Genomic DNA, 14,274 nt, shown 5'->3' on the forward strand with positions numbered 1-14,274 from the left:
ATGTTTTTCTGTGATTCAAAGCTGAATTTTGAACATCATTTCTCCAGTCTTCAGTGTCACATGATTCTTCAAAAATAATTCTAAAATGCTTATTTATAGTCAGTTTTGGAAACAGCCGTTTAAATTTTTTTTTTTATTACCTGTGATTTTTTTCAGGATTCTTTGATGAATAAAGAGTTAAAAAAAGGAACAGCATTTATTTTAAATATAAATCCTTTTTTAACAATACACACTTTTATTCAGCAAGGATGTTCAATTAATAAAAAGTAATAGTAAAGACTTATATTGTTAGAAAAGATTTCTATTTTGAATAACCACTGTTCACAAGTTTGCATTCATCAATGAATCCTGAAAAAAGCAGCACAGACCCCCCCCCCCCCAAAATCCAAAAATTAAAATTTTAAAATGTGTATTAGCTTGCATGCATGTGAGCCTATGATCAAACAAAATGTTTATATTTATGTTTGTATATGATAGTTTTAAAAATTTCCCCAAATTTTCAATTAATTCCTGTAAATTCCCATAAATTCCTGATAAGTTTCAAACTTGGAATATTTCCAAAATTCCACAGACGAAGTTCCAATGGAACTTTCCGAAGTTTCCGGAAATTTTCCACCCCTTTGCAACCCTACTTATAAGCTCATCTTTACTGAGTTAGTAATGTTGCTTATATTAGCAACCATAAGGACAGGATGGTCCTTTTGATGGATGGGTTGGCAGTGAAAGGACTGGAGAGAGAAAGAGAATAGTCTGTTCAGACAGCCTCTGATTCAGGGTCTCGGGATGTTTAACCTTGTTTACCTGCTCACCGCTTTTGTGGAGGATTGGTTTGGTTTTAAAGTGTGCACTGTCCGTCTTGCTTTCTAATATGGTGCAATATTAGATCAGCAAAAGTTCTCTTTTGTTCTTAACACATACAGTTTCTCCTCCTTTGCATTTTTATGACTATCACCCTGTGTTTCCCTCTATATACTACCATTCAAAAGTTCCGAGTTACTTTGGAGGGGAGTTTTTTTCTTCTAATTGATGTGTCTGTAAATCTTTTTCCCCACCCCTGATGTGTAGGGTAGCCCACATGTTGTGTTTTCATAACTACACAGTGACATGTAGTTTATTTATGGTTAGTGGAACAGGCAGCACATCATCAGCATACCTATCAAACTGAACCCAGAGCGTTCACAACTTGCACAACCATTTTTACCCCCCTCTGTCACGAAAACCGACCCCAGACCAGCAGCCTGACCCCTGAGCGATTGTGGGGCTCAGTGTCTGTCTTAATGTACCAGGATTTGTTGTCACTTCTTCTCAACATTCCTGCCTCACCCCTTAGTAGAGTTTAAACTGCGACCTTTGTGCTGGCAAACAAGGTACTTAACCATTAGGCTACCAGCGGCCTGAGCATTGAAATTAGGACTCACCTCGGAGTTTGTGCCTGCTAATGGCATGTGCTCGATATTGCTCGCTCACTCTCTCTCTCGCTGCTACTTTATGGTAATGTGGCATTTCACTGTGGCTCTCTCGTTCAGCCAAAGGACCGAAACACTTTATTTTCTATTTTTCATTGGCTCTTTTTTTAAGTGCACACTAAAAGAGTGCTTTTAGGTGCGAGGGTTAAGTGTGTGTATGTGTGTGACAAAGACGGGCAAAAATAAAAAAATCATGTATAACGCAGATTATCATTTACAATTAAGTTTATTTCTGATTTATATTTAAAGGTCACATGGTGAGGGATGTATACAGTGTGAGCCTCGGAGAAGATTTAAATGAACGGCGTTCTTGTTCATGACCCATTTCTGGTTGAGTCGAGGATATTTAAATTTTTTAATTCCTGCTTTTACTTTAAACTACTCTCTTGCAGTCCAAGAATATTAAACATGCAGACACGCAGCACTTTTACTCCAGAGAGTCAGAGAGAAATCCTTCCTGCTGTAGTGTGTTGAAAGGTGGAAGGAGAGACACTGGGTGAAAGCGAGGGATGAAAAAGAGAAGGGTGGAGGAATTTATGGTTGTGCTTGGGTCAAGAGAGAAGATAGATTGAGTTAAATGTGGCTAATATACTTGCAGCAGTTGTGTCACCTCTTCTGGGACTCATTGCATGTGTGAGAGAAAATACGTTGTGTTAAAAGTTTCATCCTTACATGGTTCATGTTTTGATCTGGGTGTTGCGTCACTTTTCAACCCCTCCCAGTATTCTGGGGCCCCATGAAATGCATGCGCGCGCACACACACACACACACACACACACACTCTGTATCAGTGTTGTAGGACATTAGTTGCACTTCATCAGAGAATGCTCCAAATCCATTGACTTCTATATGGACTGGTGTGTAGGGAAAATCCAAGGGTTTGTAAAAGTGACATTCTATGTAACCAAAAATTACTCTTAAATATGCATCCAGCAGCCAATGAGAATTTCAGTGGGATTTGTCCAGTTGTCTTTTAGGAAATCCAATTTGCTCTATTCCCACTTGATTTCAGACTGACCTGGATCTTACACTTTCCTAGTCGTCAAACGCTCTGCCAAGAGTTTTTTTTCTAGTGTGTAAGCACTAGTAATGCTGTGATCCCACTTTTTTCTTGATACTGCTGAGACAGCTGACAACATGTCAGTGCTGAATTATGTCTAGTACAGAGTGCGACGCATACACACTGTTTCTTTGTTTTCAATCATTTCAATTTGAATGTGATTTCTTGTGTAAATTGTTACAAAAATTCAAGAAATTCTGTTTTTAAAAGTTTTACTTTTGAAGTTTCTGTTCACAGTTTTGGAGTTTTCATTAATAAATTACATTTTAAAATATAACCAAATAGATTATATAATTTAGTGTTGCTGTATTTTAGATCAAATAAATGTATTCTTAGTGAGGCTTCTTTTAAAAACATGAAAAAAATCTTACTGACCTCAAAACTATTTAACAGTAGCGTTTGCATAGTGGAGAATGATTTTGAGAGCAGCAGACTTGAATTCCAGCTCGTTTGTCAGTTGAGGCTGTCGTGTAACTCCAGAACATTTGAAACATAATGCACGATTCATTGCACGGTTTTGGACAACCATGACTAAACCTACTATTGGATTTGCATGCCTGGTGCTCATTCCATTTCAAAACGCCACCAACGTTCCGTCACTTTTCCAGGTATCAGATCAGTGTGTCCCAAGTAATTACTCTTAATGTAGATAGGACTTTTTGTCTAATGCACTCCTATATTCCACAACAGGTGTGTGTTTGCTGCGCCATCTGGTTGTTTCAAACCCTAACTATCAGCTCATTTAGCTCACTAGGTTTTAAAGCACAGCCACTTTGTGTGAGGGAGGGAATGTGTGTGTGTGTGTGTGTGTGTGTGTGTGTGTGTGTGTGTGTCAGGAATGGACATCCTAAACTTAATCATGTTTTGGCAGCAGCAGTTTAACCTCATCTGGAGCTGCCAGCTATGAAAGAGTCTGTTTAAAAGATCTCAGTGTGTGCATGAGAGTTCCTGTTACTGTGAAACTTGGAAATATATAAAAATACAAAACAAATATCATGAAATATATAATATCTCATGATATTTGGCAACTTAATTTAGGGAGAAATGCACTGGAATGTGGCATCTTATGTGAATGAAAGGAATGTTGCATTTCATGCCTTTTTGTCTGTTTTTTTTTTCTCGCCGTTTCTGATCTGTTTGTCTTTTTTTTTTTTTGTCTACCTGCAGAGATAACCAGAGTGAGGAAGGACATGTATAACGACACAGTGAACGGTCTGGTGGACAAACACCCCCTGGAGTTACCAGAGCCATTGGGACCCATCGTACATCTACAGGAGAAACTCTTCGTACCAGTCAAAGAGTATCCAGATGTAAGTCTCACACAAGCACTTTGAACATGTTTCTGTATTGTGCTGCTGCTAGACTCAAGCACAGTGATTGACTGCTACTGTAGTGACAGATGACTGACAGTTATAGTGTCTAATGAAATCTAGAGGTGAGAAGGTTTACTCCTGGTTCTCTAGTGGGGGGAAACATGTCGTTTGGGAGTAAATGAGGACTCTCTGTCATAAGCTAGTTCAGCAGTAGTAGTTTTTATCAGTCCCCTGCAGGGAACTAGGAATGGTGCCGGAATGCCACAGGCCATGTTCTAGTAGTAGAGTGGGATCTTTTTGGAGTGTGTTCTGCGTTAAAGAGAACCATTTCCACCAGCGAACACATGATGTAGCTTGACGTTTAGATGATCATGTTTGACATTTCTCTCATATTCGCAGACAGAACACACACACTGGTGGCCCATGTCACACAGGGAGAAATTTTGCTGCCTAATTCTTCTGCTAGGTGGACAAGGGAGAGAGGAAGAGAGAGAAAAAGGGGGTCAGCAGAGCATGAAATGCGTTTTTCCTCTGACGGCCCTGATAAAGGCCACCCCATCTGTCCCAGCGGACCACCACGCACGCACACATATAACCCCAGGTTTCTCTCAGTTTGCAGCACAGTTAATTATGATGGAGGCTGCTGCTCTGCTTATCTTTATTTTTTTGCAGAATGTTTCTTTTTTTAAATTGGCCTTTACTTTAAGCACTTCCTGTAATGATTACTGCTTTACTTGAGAAAAATATTCACCTTTGTGTGACCTGAGAAAGCTGTACATTAAGTTAATTTTACTATGGATAAGGGAGTATTGTTAGGAATGATGCAAATTTGAGGGTGGGGGGGAGGACTTAATGTTTTGGTGTTTTACTCTCACCAAGACAGTTTTATCAAAAATAGGGTAAAACAGAAAAATTGTGAAACATTATTATAGTTAGTTATTCTATTTTAATATGCTGTCAAAATGTAGTTTATTCCTCTGATTGCAAAGCTGAGGGCAAATTGTCTCTTTAATGTATATAGATGTTTGAGTGTGTTCATATGACTGTCTGTCTCAGAATAGCAGGAACAGCTACTGGAAAACATGGCTGACCGGTATAGAATGAACACCACATCTCTGTCATGCCATGGTAAATATAGAGTGACTGTTTGTGTGTTGGAGCAAATGCAAGTAGGAGGACACATGCGCGCACACACACCAGTGTACAAAGAATTCCCAGCTGACCCCCTCAAATCTGTTTCTTTCTCACTGTGCTCCCTGCACGTCTCGCCTCATTATTCTTCCCCCTGGTGGTTAGCATGAGTCACTGTTTCACAACACACACACACACACACACACACACACAGACATTTCCACCCTAATGTTCTAAACATGCAGGGAAAGGAAGAATAATTGAGCAGGGAAATGCTAGCGTTCTCTTCAGTCACAGTCTTTTGCTCTTTCAGGCAGGAGATTCGGCTCGAATTTATTGAGAATAAAGTGTCCATGATTGGTGATTCGGAGGTGTTGATATTTAAATAATGATTTCTTGGTTGCCTTTCAGTCAGAAGATATATTTTATTGGTGTTTTATAACGTAAACTCGCTGTATATTAAACACACTGCAGTTTGACACCTGATCTAGTTACAGTTCAGCTTGCTTTACGTTTTAAACTCAATTCACAATTCTAGCACTTATACTGTACACGGTTATTTTAAAGTGAATTCTAATGGAGGAGAGAGGTCTCGTTTAAAGTGTCGAGTAAGAAGGTAAAAGCATGCAGGAAGAACCGCATGTAGGTGCATCCACCAAGGTCAGGCCCCTCGTTCCAGACTAAACGTCCGATTGCACGCTATTGCTTTGACAGTAAACGGAAAACAGTCACTGCTTTTAAAATAAACAGACCCAGTCCTGGACTTTTCCATATGTGTGTAATTAGCTATGTTTCCATCCACCTATTTTTATGTGTATTTTGGAATAGCGCATAAAAAAACGCTGGATGGAAACGCCAAGATGCAGATAAATTCTAAAAAAATATGCATAAAAAACTTGTGCTCACATTTGAGTAGGATACACTTTTTATCCGATAAGAAAAAATGCACAAACTATGATGGAAACACATTTACCAAATAAATTCCTCCATGCGCATCAAAAAAGTCATGTGACTATGACTATATCGACTAGGCTATATGACTATATGATGGAAACTGTGCTTTATTCAAAATCCAGTTTTACACATAAGTTTAATTCGAATCTTTGGATGGAAACATAGCTATTGTTTTCAGTATTTTCAAATTTTGTATTAAAGTTTATTTGTAACATGCACAACCATATGCAGCGCAACATTTTTATGGCTGTCCATATATAGAATAAAATTAACAAGGGAATAGAAAGGACATAGGAATGAAAATAAAGAATATAAACATGAAACAAACAATGAATAGGAAATACCAGAAAAAAATGTATAACAGGAACACAATGTAGAAAATAGAAACATGTATTCTATAAGTATTTTGAGCCTGAATCTAACACATACTCGTGGGTAATTAGGTCTTGGCTCCTCTCTTCAGCACAGAACGTCCATTTCATAAAAATAGCTTGTCCTGCGAATGTGACCTGTTAGTTTACAAGTGTTTGTGTCTGTGAGCTTGTGAACACTTGTGCGGCCAATCAAAAGAGTCTAACCTTAGATCAAACATCGGGGTCGACCCGTGACCTTCAAAACATCTTTGAATGCACTCCAGTAGCTGCCCTGTTTATAAACCTCTGTCTATATACAGTAACAGTCTTTCTCTCCAGAGCTTTTCAGATAGAATAGACTCACTGGTACGTCTGGGAGGGGGGGGGGGAAAGATGCCCCCCCCCCTGCTCTATCTTTGTCTTTCCTCTAGTGCTGCCAGTTTCAGCGAGACGTTTAGCTCCCTCTCTCCTTGGACAAAATCCTATTACATCACCTGTCGTCTACAAACTGCTTTCTGCTGTATTGTGTGTGTGTGTGTGTGTGTGTAAGGGTTTTTCCCCCCAGGCCTTTTCAGAAAGAAAAGGCCCCGTGGTGCGGCTGGGGGGGGGGGGGGGAAAAATGCCCCCCCCCTTGCTCTATCTTTGTCTTTCCTCTAGTGCTGCCAGTTTCAGCGAGACGTTTAGCTCCCTCTCTCCTTGGACAAAATCCTATTACATCACCTGTCATCTACAAACTGCTTTCTGCTGTATTGTGTGTGTGTGTGTGTGTGTGTGTTGCAGGCTGCACACTGTTATGAAGATGTATGTCTGTGGTTTAGTGTCTGTGGCCACAGGGTTGTATGTATAAATTCCGATTCGTTTAGCTGGTTACATATTGTACTTTTGTTCACGCTGCACAAACACCTGTATCAGTACACACAGACCCATCTGCATCAGCACATATTGTTTGCACAGTTTAAGCTAAATTCTCTCTCTCACAGTGGCATTATTCAGGCCATATGTGTGCAGTTGAAACATCTGATTTTTTCTCTGAGATTCAGGAAGTGGTCACCTCTGGATTCTGGCTCACTTAACACCAGCAACGCGCATGTTCCGTTGCAGTCAGCCCTCCGAAGCAACAAGCTATTAATAGAGTCATTCTTGAGCTGAGGACGGATGGGTCCTCCTGTCTAATACTGGGATTATTGAAGGTTTTTCATCGTGATTTTCTTCCCTGCCTGATGGAAGATGGGAGAAGAAGGGTGGTGGGTAGGGCTGAAATGATAAGTAGACATCGTTGACAACGTAGACAAAAAAATGGTCAACAAATATGTTTGTTGTCGAGTAGTCGTTTGATCTCATATGACCTAATGTAAGAGCCTGCAATAACGCGGTTTGACCAGTTTATTTATATAGTACTTTATCAGTGTTTCCCCTGCCATTAAATTGGGGGGGCGCCTCAATGTCCTTGAGACATTGCGATTTCATAATCGCAAAGCCTGCAATATGGACGCGATATTACTCCAGAGCATATGCATGACTGCCAGCCTTGAGTTGCAGTCTTACTAACCAATAGAGTGAGCGCACCTCCATTCTCCCCAATCAGCACTGCTCTAGCCAACTGTGTAAACACCCACCATTAAAAAAAAAACAAAGCGGGAGAGAGACAGAGTGGGATTATGGCGTCTACTGGGTCAGATCGATAGTTAGGCAAATTAAAACTAAAGAAAAACGTATGCAACTTAAGCTTCGAAATAACAGACAACGAACAAAAAAGGTAATTTCCAAGAGCTGCGTCACAGCGCATATCAAAAGCTCCCGTATTTGTTCTGTTTTCAGTACTGGAGAATAAAAGATACATTCTTAGATGTTTTTGTTAGTACGAGAACAAATCTTACAAATTATCTTACAAACGCGCCTAGCTCCATGTTTAAAACGAATGTAAATTCAGTCTAACTGCTTTGCTAATTTCACTTGGATAAATTTGAAACATTCAGCACATTTTCCACTTGCTCTTAAAATCCCAAATATTACTAATACTAATAATACTTCAAATGAATAAATCAGCCTATGTAATACTTTAATAATTGACTTAAGAAATACAGTTCTTTATTTATAAAAAATAAACATTTTCTGTGAAATTAAGTTAATTCTGTAAAAGTAGTTATACCATTATAATCTTACCTGCTGAAAAAAATAAATAAATAGAACCCCTCTCAAAACATAAAAAAATGGTATGGATTTCAGGGTTATAATGGGAATTGTATTGGTTTTAATGTGAACTATAATGGTGTCTATTTGATGGATTCTATTGGTGGGATGTAATCTGGCAGATGGCAACCAATAGAACAACAATAATTCCTATTGGAATAATGCCCAAAACAAAAAGGAATTGTGTAATGGTTTAATGGAAACTATAAGAATTTCTGTGATGGTTTCTATTGTGGTTTTTTTTCAGCAGGGAAATGATACCCATACTGTGCTGCACATTATTGGCAATATTGAGCTGAAGCTTGACTTTGCACATTTAAAATCGCAAATCAAATCGCAATCGCAATATCTGTCAAAAAAATCGCAATTTGATATTTTCCCCCAAATCGCACAGCCCTAGTCTATACCTTGTTCTTTTATTAAACAAACTAAGTAGCCTCATGTTATTTATCTTATTTACACGACGGCATGTCATTTATGTCTCTACGTTACATGGTCGCGCTCTCTGTATTGTGCACAGCGGAGTTCCGACCTGATGCGTGCACACACAAGTGAGCACACTCCCATTCCCAGTAGTATTTGTAAATATTAACCCACAAAACGACTATTTTTAAATATTAATTCTGGGTGTTAATGAATGGTGCAGACGCGCGGGTTTGTGTACTACTCGTGCTGAAGCGCGCGCGACGCTTCCGGGGATATTAACGGGGAAGCACTGACTTTATGCAATAGATAGCTTTACAGCATTAAACATGAAAAACCAGAGTCAGTGTCACTTTCAGTTAGAATTACAACTTGATTTTCTGTTATAAAGCAGCTCTCCAGTGTGGAGCTAGCTAATGATAAAATATTTTTATTAGTAGGGAAAAAAACATTTAATTGAAGTTATAGTTTGGTTTGCAGAGTTCAAATCTTGATCTAGCTCAGGACTGTTTTGATTATCATAACCCTATAAGGTATTTTAAGAGAGATTGTTGTGAATAAAATAGTTTATCCAAAAATAAAACGTCTTATCACAACCTTTGTTTTGTTTCTTATCCATATGACTTACAAAAAGAGATTTTAGGCAGAATGATGTCATTCAGCTACTTTTTCATATAGCTAATTAAATGGTGAATAAGAGCGTTTCTCTGCCATCTCATTTTGTGTGCCAAATGTATTTATTTGTATAAATTGTATAACTGTAATTACAAATGACTTTCAAAAGTTGAAGTGATTACCTTAATTTTTTAGAGTGTATAACTCAATATTTTAACTAATTGCAAAAGCTAAATAATCAATAAATGTCTACTAATTAATCAGTGAAATGATCAATGATTAATCGATTAATCGTTATAATAATAGTTAGATTAATCTATTATCAAAATAATCGTTTGTTGCAGGCCTTGTGGTGGGCCCGTTGGGAGATCGAAAGCATTTTTTTTTTATGAGAGGCAATATTGAGGTTTGGTAGCTTGGAGATCAGACTGAAGCCTCCAGTTTTAATTTGCAGGTTATTACTGGGGCTTTTGAAGCCAAAGGACTCCAGTCGAGCCTCGACACTGAGCCATTTCTGAAATGCTCACTGATTCATCAGAGGAGGCCCGCCCGCACACAAGGACCCCTCATCACCGCTTTTCTGTAGTTGCATGCCTTTTCATTTCCCTGACGTTCGTTCTTAATTGCTATTTGTATATGCAGATGTTTCATATTTTCTGCATGCTCTCAGAAGTGTAGTTTAAAAATGATAGCACCACTGCTCATTCGAAACATTTTTAATGTCAACTATCCTGCAGAACGTTCTGGAATTGTTGGAAAAGCACCATGGTGTTGTCGCAATTTAGGTCTTAAAGGCTGTTTCAAACCTAATGGTAGAGACCATCATGGGTGTGCTCCGACATGCCTGTGATGCCCAAAAACATTTTCTATGTAGGCAGCTCACTAGGTTTTGAAACTAAGCCACTCTGTGTGTGTGTGTGTGTGTTTGTGTGTGTGTGTGTGTGTGTGGGTGTGTGTGTGTGTGATGAGTTTCAGAGACTGTAATTGGGGGGCCTCCGCAGACAGTCTTGGCAGGTGGACTAGAAGCCAACAGCATCTTCAGGGATGCATATGAAATTGTGTGTGTGTGTGTGTGTGTGTCCGTCCAGTGCAGTGGGCTGACTCAGAGAGAGGGAGAGATTACATCCTCGCTGCCGCCTCTGCCCTGTTCAGCATGCTCGTGTTAATTCAGACACAAATTACATTTGGCTCCGAAAGAAAAAGGGGAGGACTGACAGTGAAAGCAAAGTGATGCAGGTTTCATCCACGGATTCTTCTCCAATCCATAAGTGAAGTCGCTGCTTATTAGGGCTGTCGTGATTCGTCGATTTCATTCGACTATTCGATTAAAAAAAATCCTCGACTTAATTTTTGCTTGCGTCGACTAACCGGCAAAATACCGGAAGTGGAGCATTTCACGGACGAGAATCCATAAAACACATTATTAGACTGTTTCCCAAGGCAGCGTGATATATTAAACCCATTTAAAAAATCATAATTAAAGGGGTCATATGATGCTGTTTTAAAGATCATTATTTTGTGTATTTGGTGTAACAGAATATGTTTACATGCTTTAATGTTCAAAAAACACATTATTTTTCAAATACTGTACATTATTGTAGGTCCTCTATGCCCCGCCTCTCTCAAACACGTCATTTTCAACAAAGCCCCCTCCTTTGACAAGCACACGTCGGAAATGTAATGCCCCTTACCATAATCGCGAGCTTCAAGCTTTCAAAGTAAATATCAAGACGGTTAATAATGTCGTTAGTTTTACCATTAGTTCAAGCTCGAAAGGGCAACAGAGTCACGTGACAGACACAGTGATGATGCAGTACACAAGCCGCGGTTAAGACAGCTGACGTGCTATGATTTCTGACAGGCAGTTCACTCTCCTGTGATGTGACCCTGTTCCCCTCACACACACAACGCGTTACTCTGCGCTGAGCTAAACTCCGCATTTGAACAGTCAATAGCAAATACTTGAAACTAGTAACAAAACATACTTACAGTCGCTGATTCAGAAGCGCCAGATTGTCATAGCAAAGTGGGAATTAACCCCCTTTTTTTTTTAAATAGCCTTTGTGCACAGCCAGCCTTGTACTCTTACCACCATTTCATCAGATTTGTAAGGTAAATCATTTATAGATCTACGCAAACTCAGGAGAATCACATCACGGTTTCAAAGTAAAAGCTCAAACCCTCACTCTGAGTTTACACGTTTGGATGTCCACATATTCTTTTAATTACAGTGGCTATAGCATTTCTGTCCTAAAGAAATGACCAAATATTAAAGATTAAGTGGACATTTGAATTAAATGGTGCTTGGTCAATATTAAACAAGTAGCCTATTAGATCGCACAGCAATGTGTAAAAATAATCAAGCTGTTGGCGCCATCTGCAGGCCTTTGTTGTAATGCGTAATGTACATTAGCTCTATGGTTTATAATACATTATGTATTTTAACAGTTTTGTTCAATAAAACCATATGATTTCTTGCTTTTGATACTTTATTTGAACTAATTATTATTGCCTCATTGCTATTGTATACAGTGGGGCAAAAAAGTATTTAGTCAGCCACCAATTGTGCAAGTTCTCCCACTTAAAAAGATGAGAGAGGCCTGTAATTTTCATCATCAATTGGTGGCTGACTAAATACTTTTTTTCCCCACTGTATGTATTTTAAGTAATTTTAAAGGCTTTTGTTCACTTACATCTATTTTTATTACCACAGAAAATTTAATTATAATTATAGGGCACTATGAAATCCCTTTTATTTCCAAATAAATTTTTTTCCATTTTCATTTTTCTTTACTCTGTTTTAATGGTTAAATTACATTGTATTAATCAAAAAGCCTGAATAAATTAATTGAGTTTTACAGTTTTATCTTTACCAAATTCTGTTTTCCATTATTTTCTGGATTCCATTTTTAATGGTTCCATTCCATTTTAATAATCAAAAGCATCTCCAATTAATTGATTTTATATATTAAAAAAAAAAAAGTTTATTTTTCTTTTTTTCCAGAAATGCTGCACATTTAAATTTTTTTCCTAAATAAATTCTGGTAAATAAAATTTCTGGTAAATACTGATTAATATTTTTGATTAATGTTTTATTAGTAGTAGACTAGAACACGTGGATATGTTGTAGGGTTGGGTATCGTTTGTTTTTTTTTCGATAAAAGTTAAATCGGTGCCAAATCGATACTTTTAAAACAGTTCCAGTACCTAAACAGTGCTTGAACTGATACTTATTAAAAAATAAATAAATAATCCCCCCTCCAAAAATGATGGATTGGCCATTAGAATAGAAATAGAATACAGCGTGCAAATGTTAGAGGGTCAAGTTTTTTAATAAAAAAAAAAGCAGATAAAATTAGAAGTAGCATTAGAATAGAGAGTGCTAGATTTAGAGGGGTCAAATGAAGATGAAAGATATGTGTTTTCAGCCGTTTCTTGAAAATATTAAGGACTCAGCTGCTTGGATTGAGCTGGACAGGTCATTCCACCAGGAGGGAACAGTTAATGTAGAAGTCCATGAAAGTTTTATCATAGAATGCAAAATGTTTCAATGCAAGCATTTCAGTCAAATGTAATTAATGCAATATTTCAAACCTTTAACCCACTTGGAAAAATCAATCCATGGCAACAGTTTAAAAGTAGCCCAATTCTGTGGAAAAAACGCGGACATGGCAACCCTGCATCCAACAAGAGCTACCGGCGTCAGCTTTGACTGATCATAGGTCGAGAATAAGGAGAGATGACTGACAAGACCATGCTGGAGTATTTGCTGCTCAACAGATTCTGAGCTCATTGACAAATATCTGATCTTGTAAGATGTGTGCTCCCTTTACACAGAGTGCATATGATCGCGAAATCGAAAGTGAAAGTAAACAGCGCAATGTTGTATCTTTTGTACTTTGCTCTTGATATTGCGGTACTGCTAATATTGCTGACTCTCGAATGATAAATGGCTTATGCTTTTCCTCATTTGTAAGTCGCTTTGGATAAAAGCGTCTGTTAAATGATTAAATGTAAATGGAACTGTAGCTTTTAGTAACACTAGTCATCTGTTAAACCACCTGTTTACCGCTCCACCACTGCGCTCATGTGGCTTTTGTTTGCTTATATTTTGTTATTGTGTGTCAGGACTAAATGCTGGGAGCTTACACAGATTGATTTTGCTCCTGGTGTTTAGAGAGGATTAAACAAGAGAGAAAGAGAGGTAACTAGATGAAAAAAGATGATTTATATAAGGGATAACAGGCTGCTTCTAACACGCGCGCACACACACACACTCTCTCTCTCTCTCTCTCATCCATCCATCTCTCATTCTCTTTAGAGAGAGTAATTACTTTGCTCTCAAAGGACTCGTGTCATAATGTTTCAGATTGGATTTTCTGCCCTCCAAATTATTGCACACACACACACATAGAGAAGGAGAGTGAGGGATATAGAAGTCTAATTTGGACTGGCTATAAGGTTTGAACTGTTGGAATGATGTTTTGCGACTTCAGTTTGGATGACTATATTTGGAATTGTCTTGAGTGTGTTTTGTATGTGCATTTGTTTGTTGACCTTGTCAGAAATATTTGAGAAAACCCTTGATCTGTTACACTTCAACAGTATGATCATATGATCAAACAGTCCCATGTGCTGGTATTATTGTGTGTCTGGCAGAAATAGTATTGGACTACAAATAATTTGGAATAAATTAAGTGTTTCCATTCCATTCCATTTTTTTTTTTTTTTTTTTTTTTTTTTTTTTTTTTTGGGCTTAAAGGAAGGAT

At 38.2% G+C, this 14,274-nt stretch overlaps 1 protein-coding gene across 3 annotated transcripts in view; it reads left to right on the top strand.

The window, feature by feature from the left end:
• The window catches only part of LOC107590898 (protein quaking-A), an 86,551-nt gene that overhangs the window by 19,947 nt on the left and 52,330 nt on the right, over nucleotides 1-14,274 (top strand). For all 3 annotated transcript variants that reach the window (XM_016279839.1, XM_016279841.1, XM_016279840.1), the window contains exon 2: nucleotides 3,694-3,836. In XM_016279839.1, the coding sequence (XP_016135325.1) occupies nucleotides 3,694-3,836 (143 nt within the window). The remainder of the gene's footprint in view (nucleotides 1-3,693; nucleotides 3,837-14,274) is intronic.

The sequence above is a fragment of the Sinocyclocheilus grahami genome, unplaced genomic scaffold (assembly GCF_001515645.1).
Source record: "Sinocyclocheilus grahami isolate Dianchi unplaced genomic scaffold, SAMN03320097.WGS_v1.1 scaffold134.1, whole genome shotgun sequence".
Classification (NCBI taxonomy): Eukaryota; Metazoa; Chordata; class Actinopteri; order Cypriniformes; family Cyprinidae; genus Sinocyclocheilus; species Sinocyclocheilus grahami.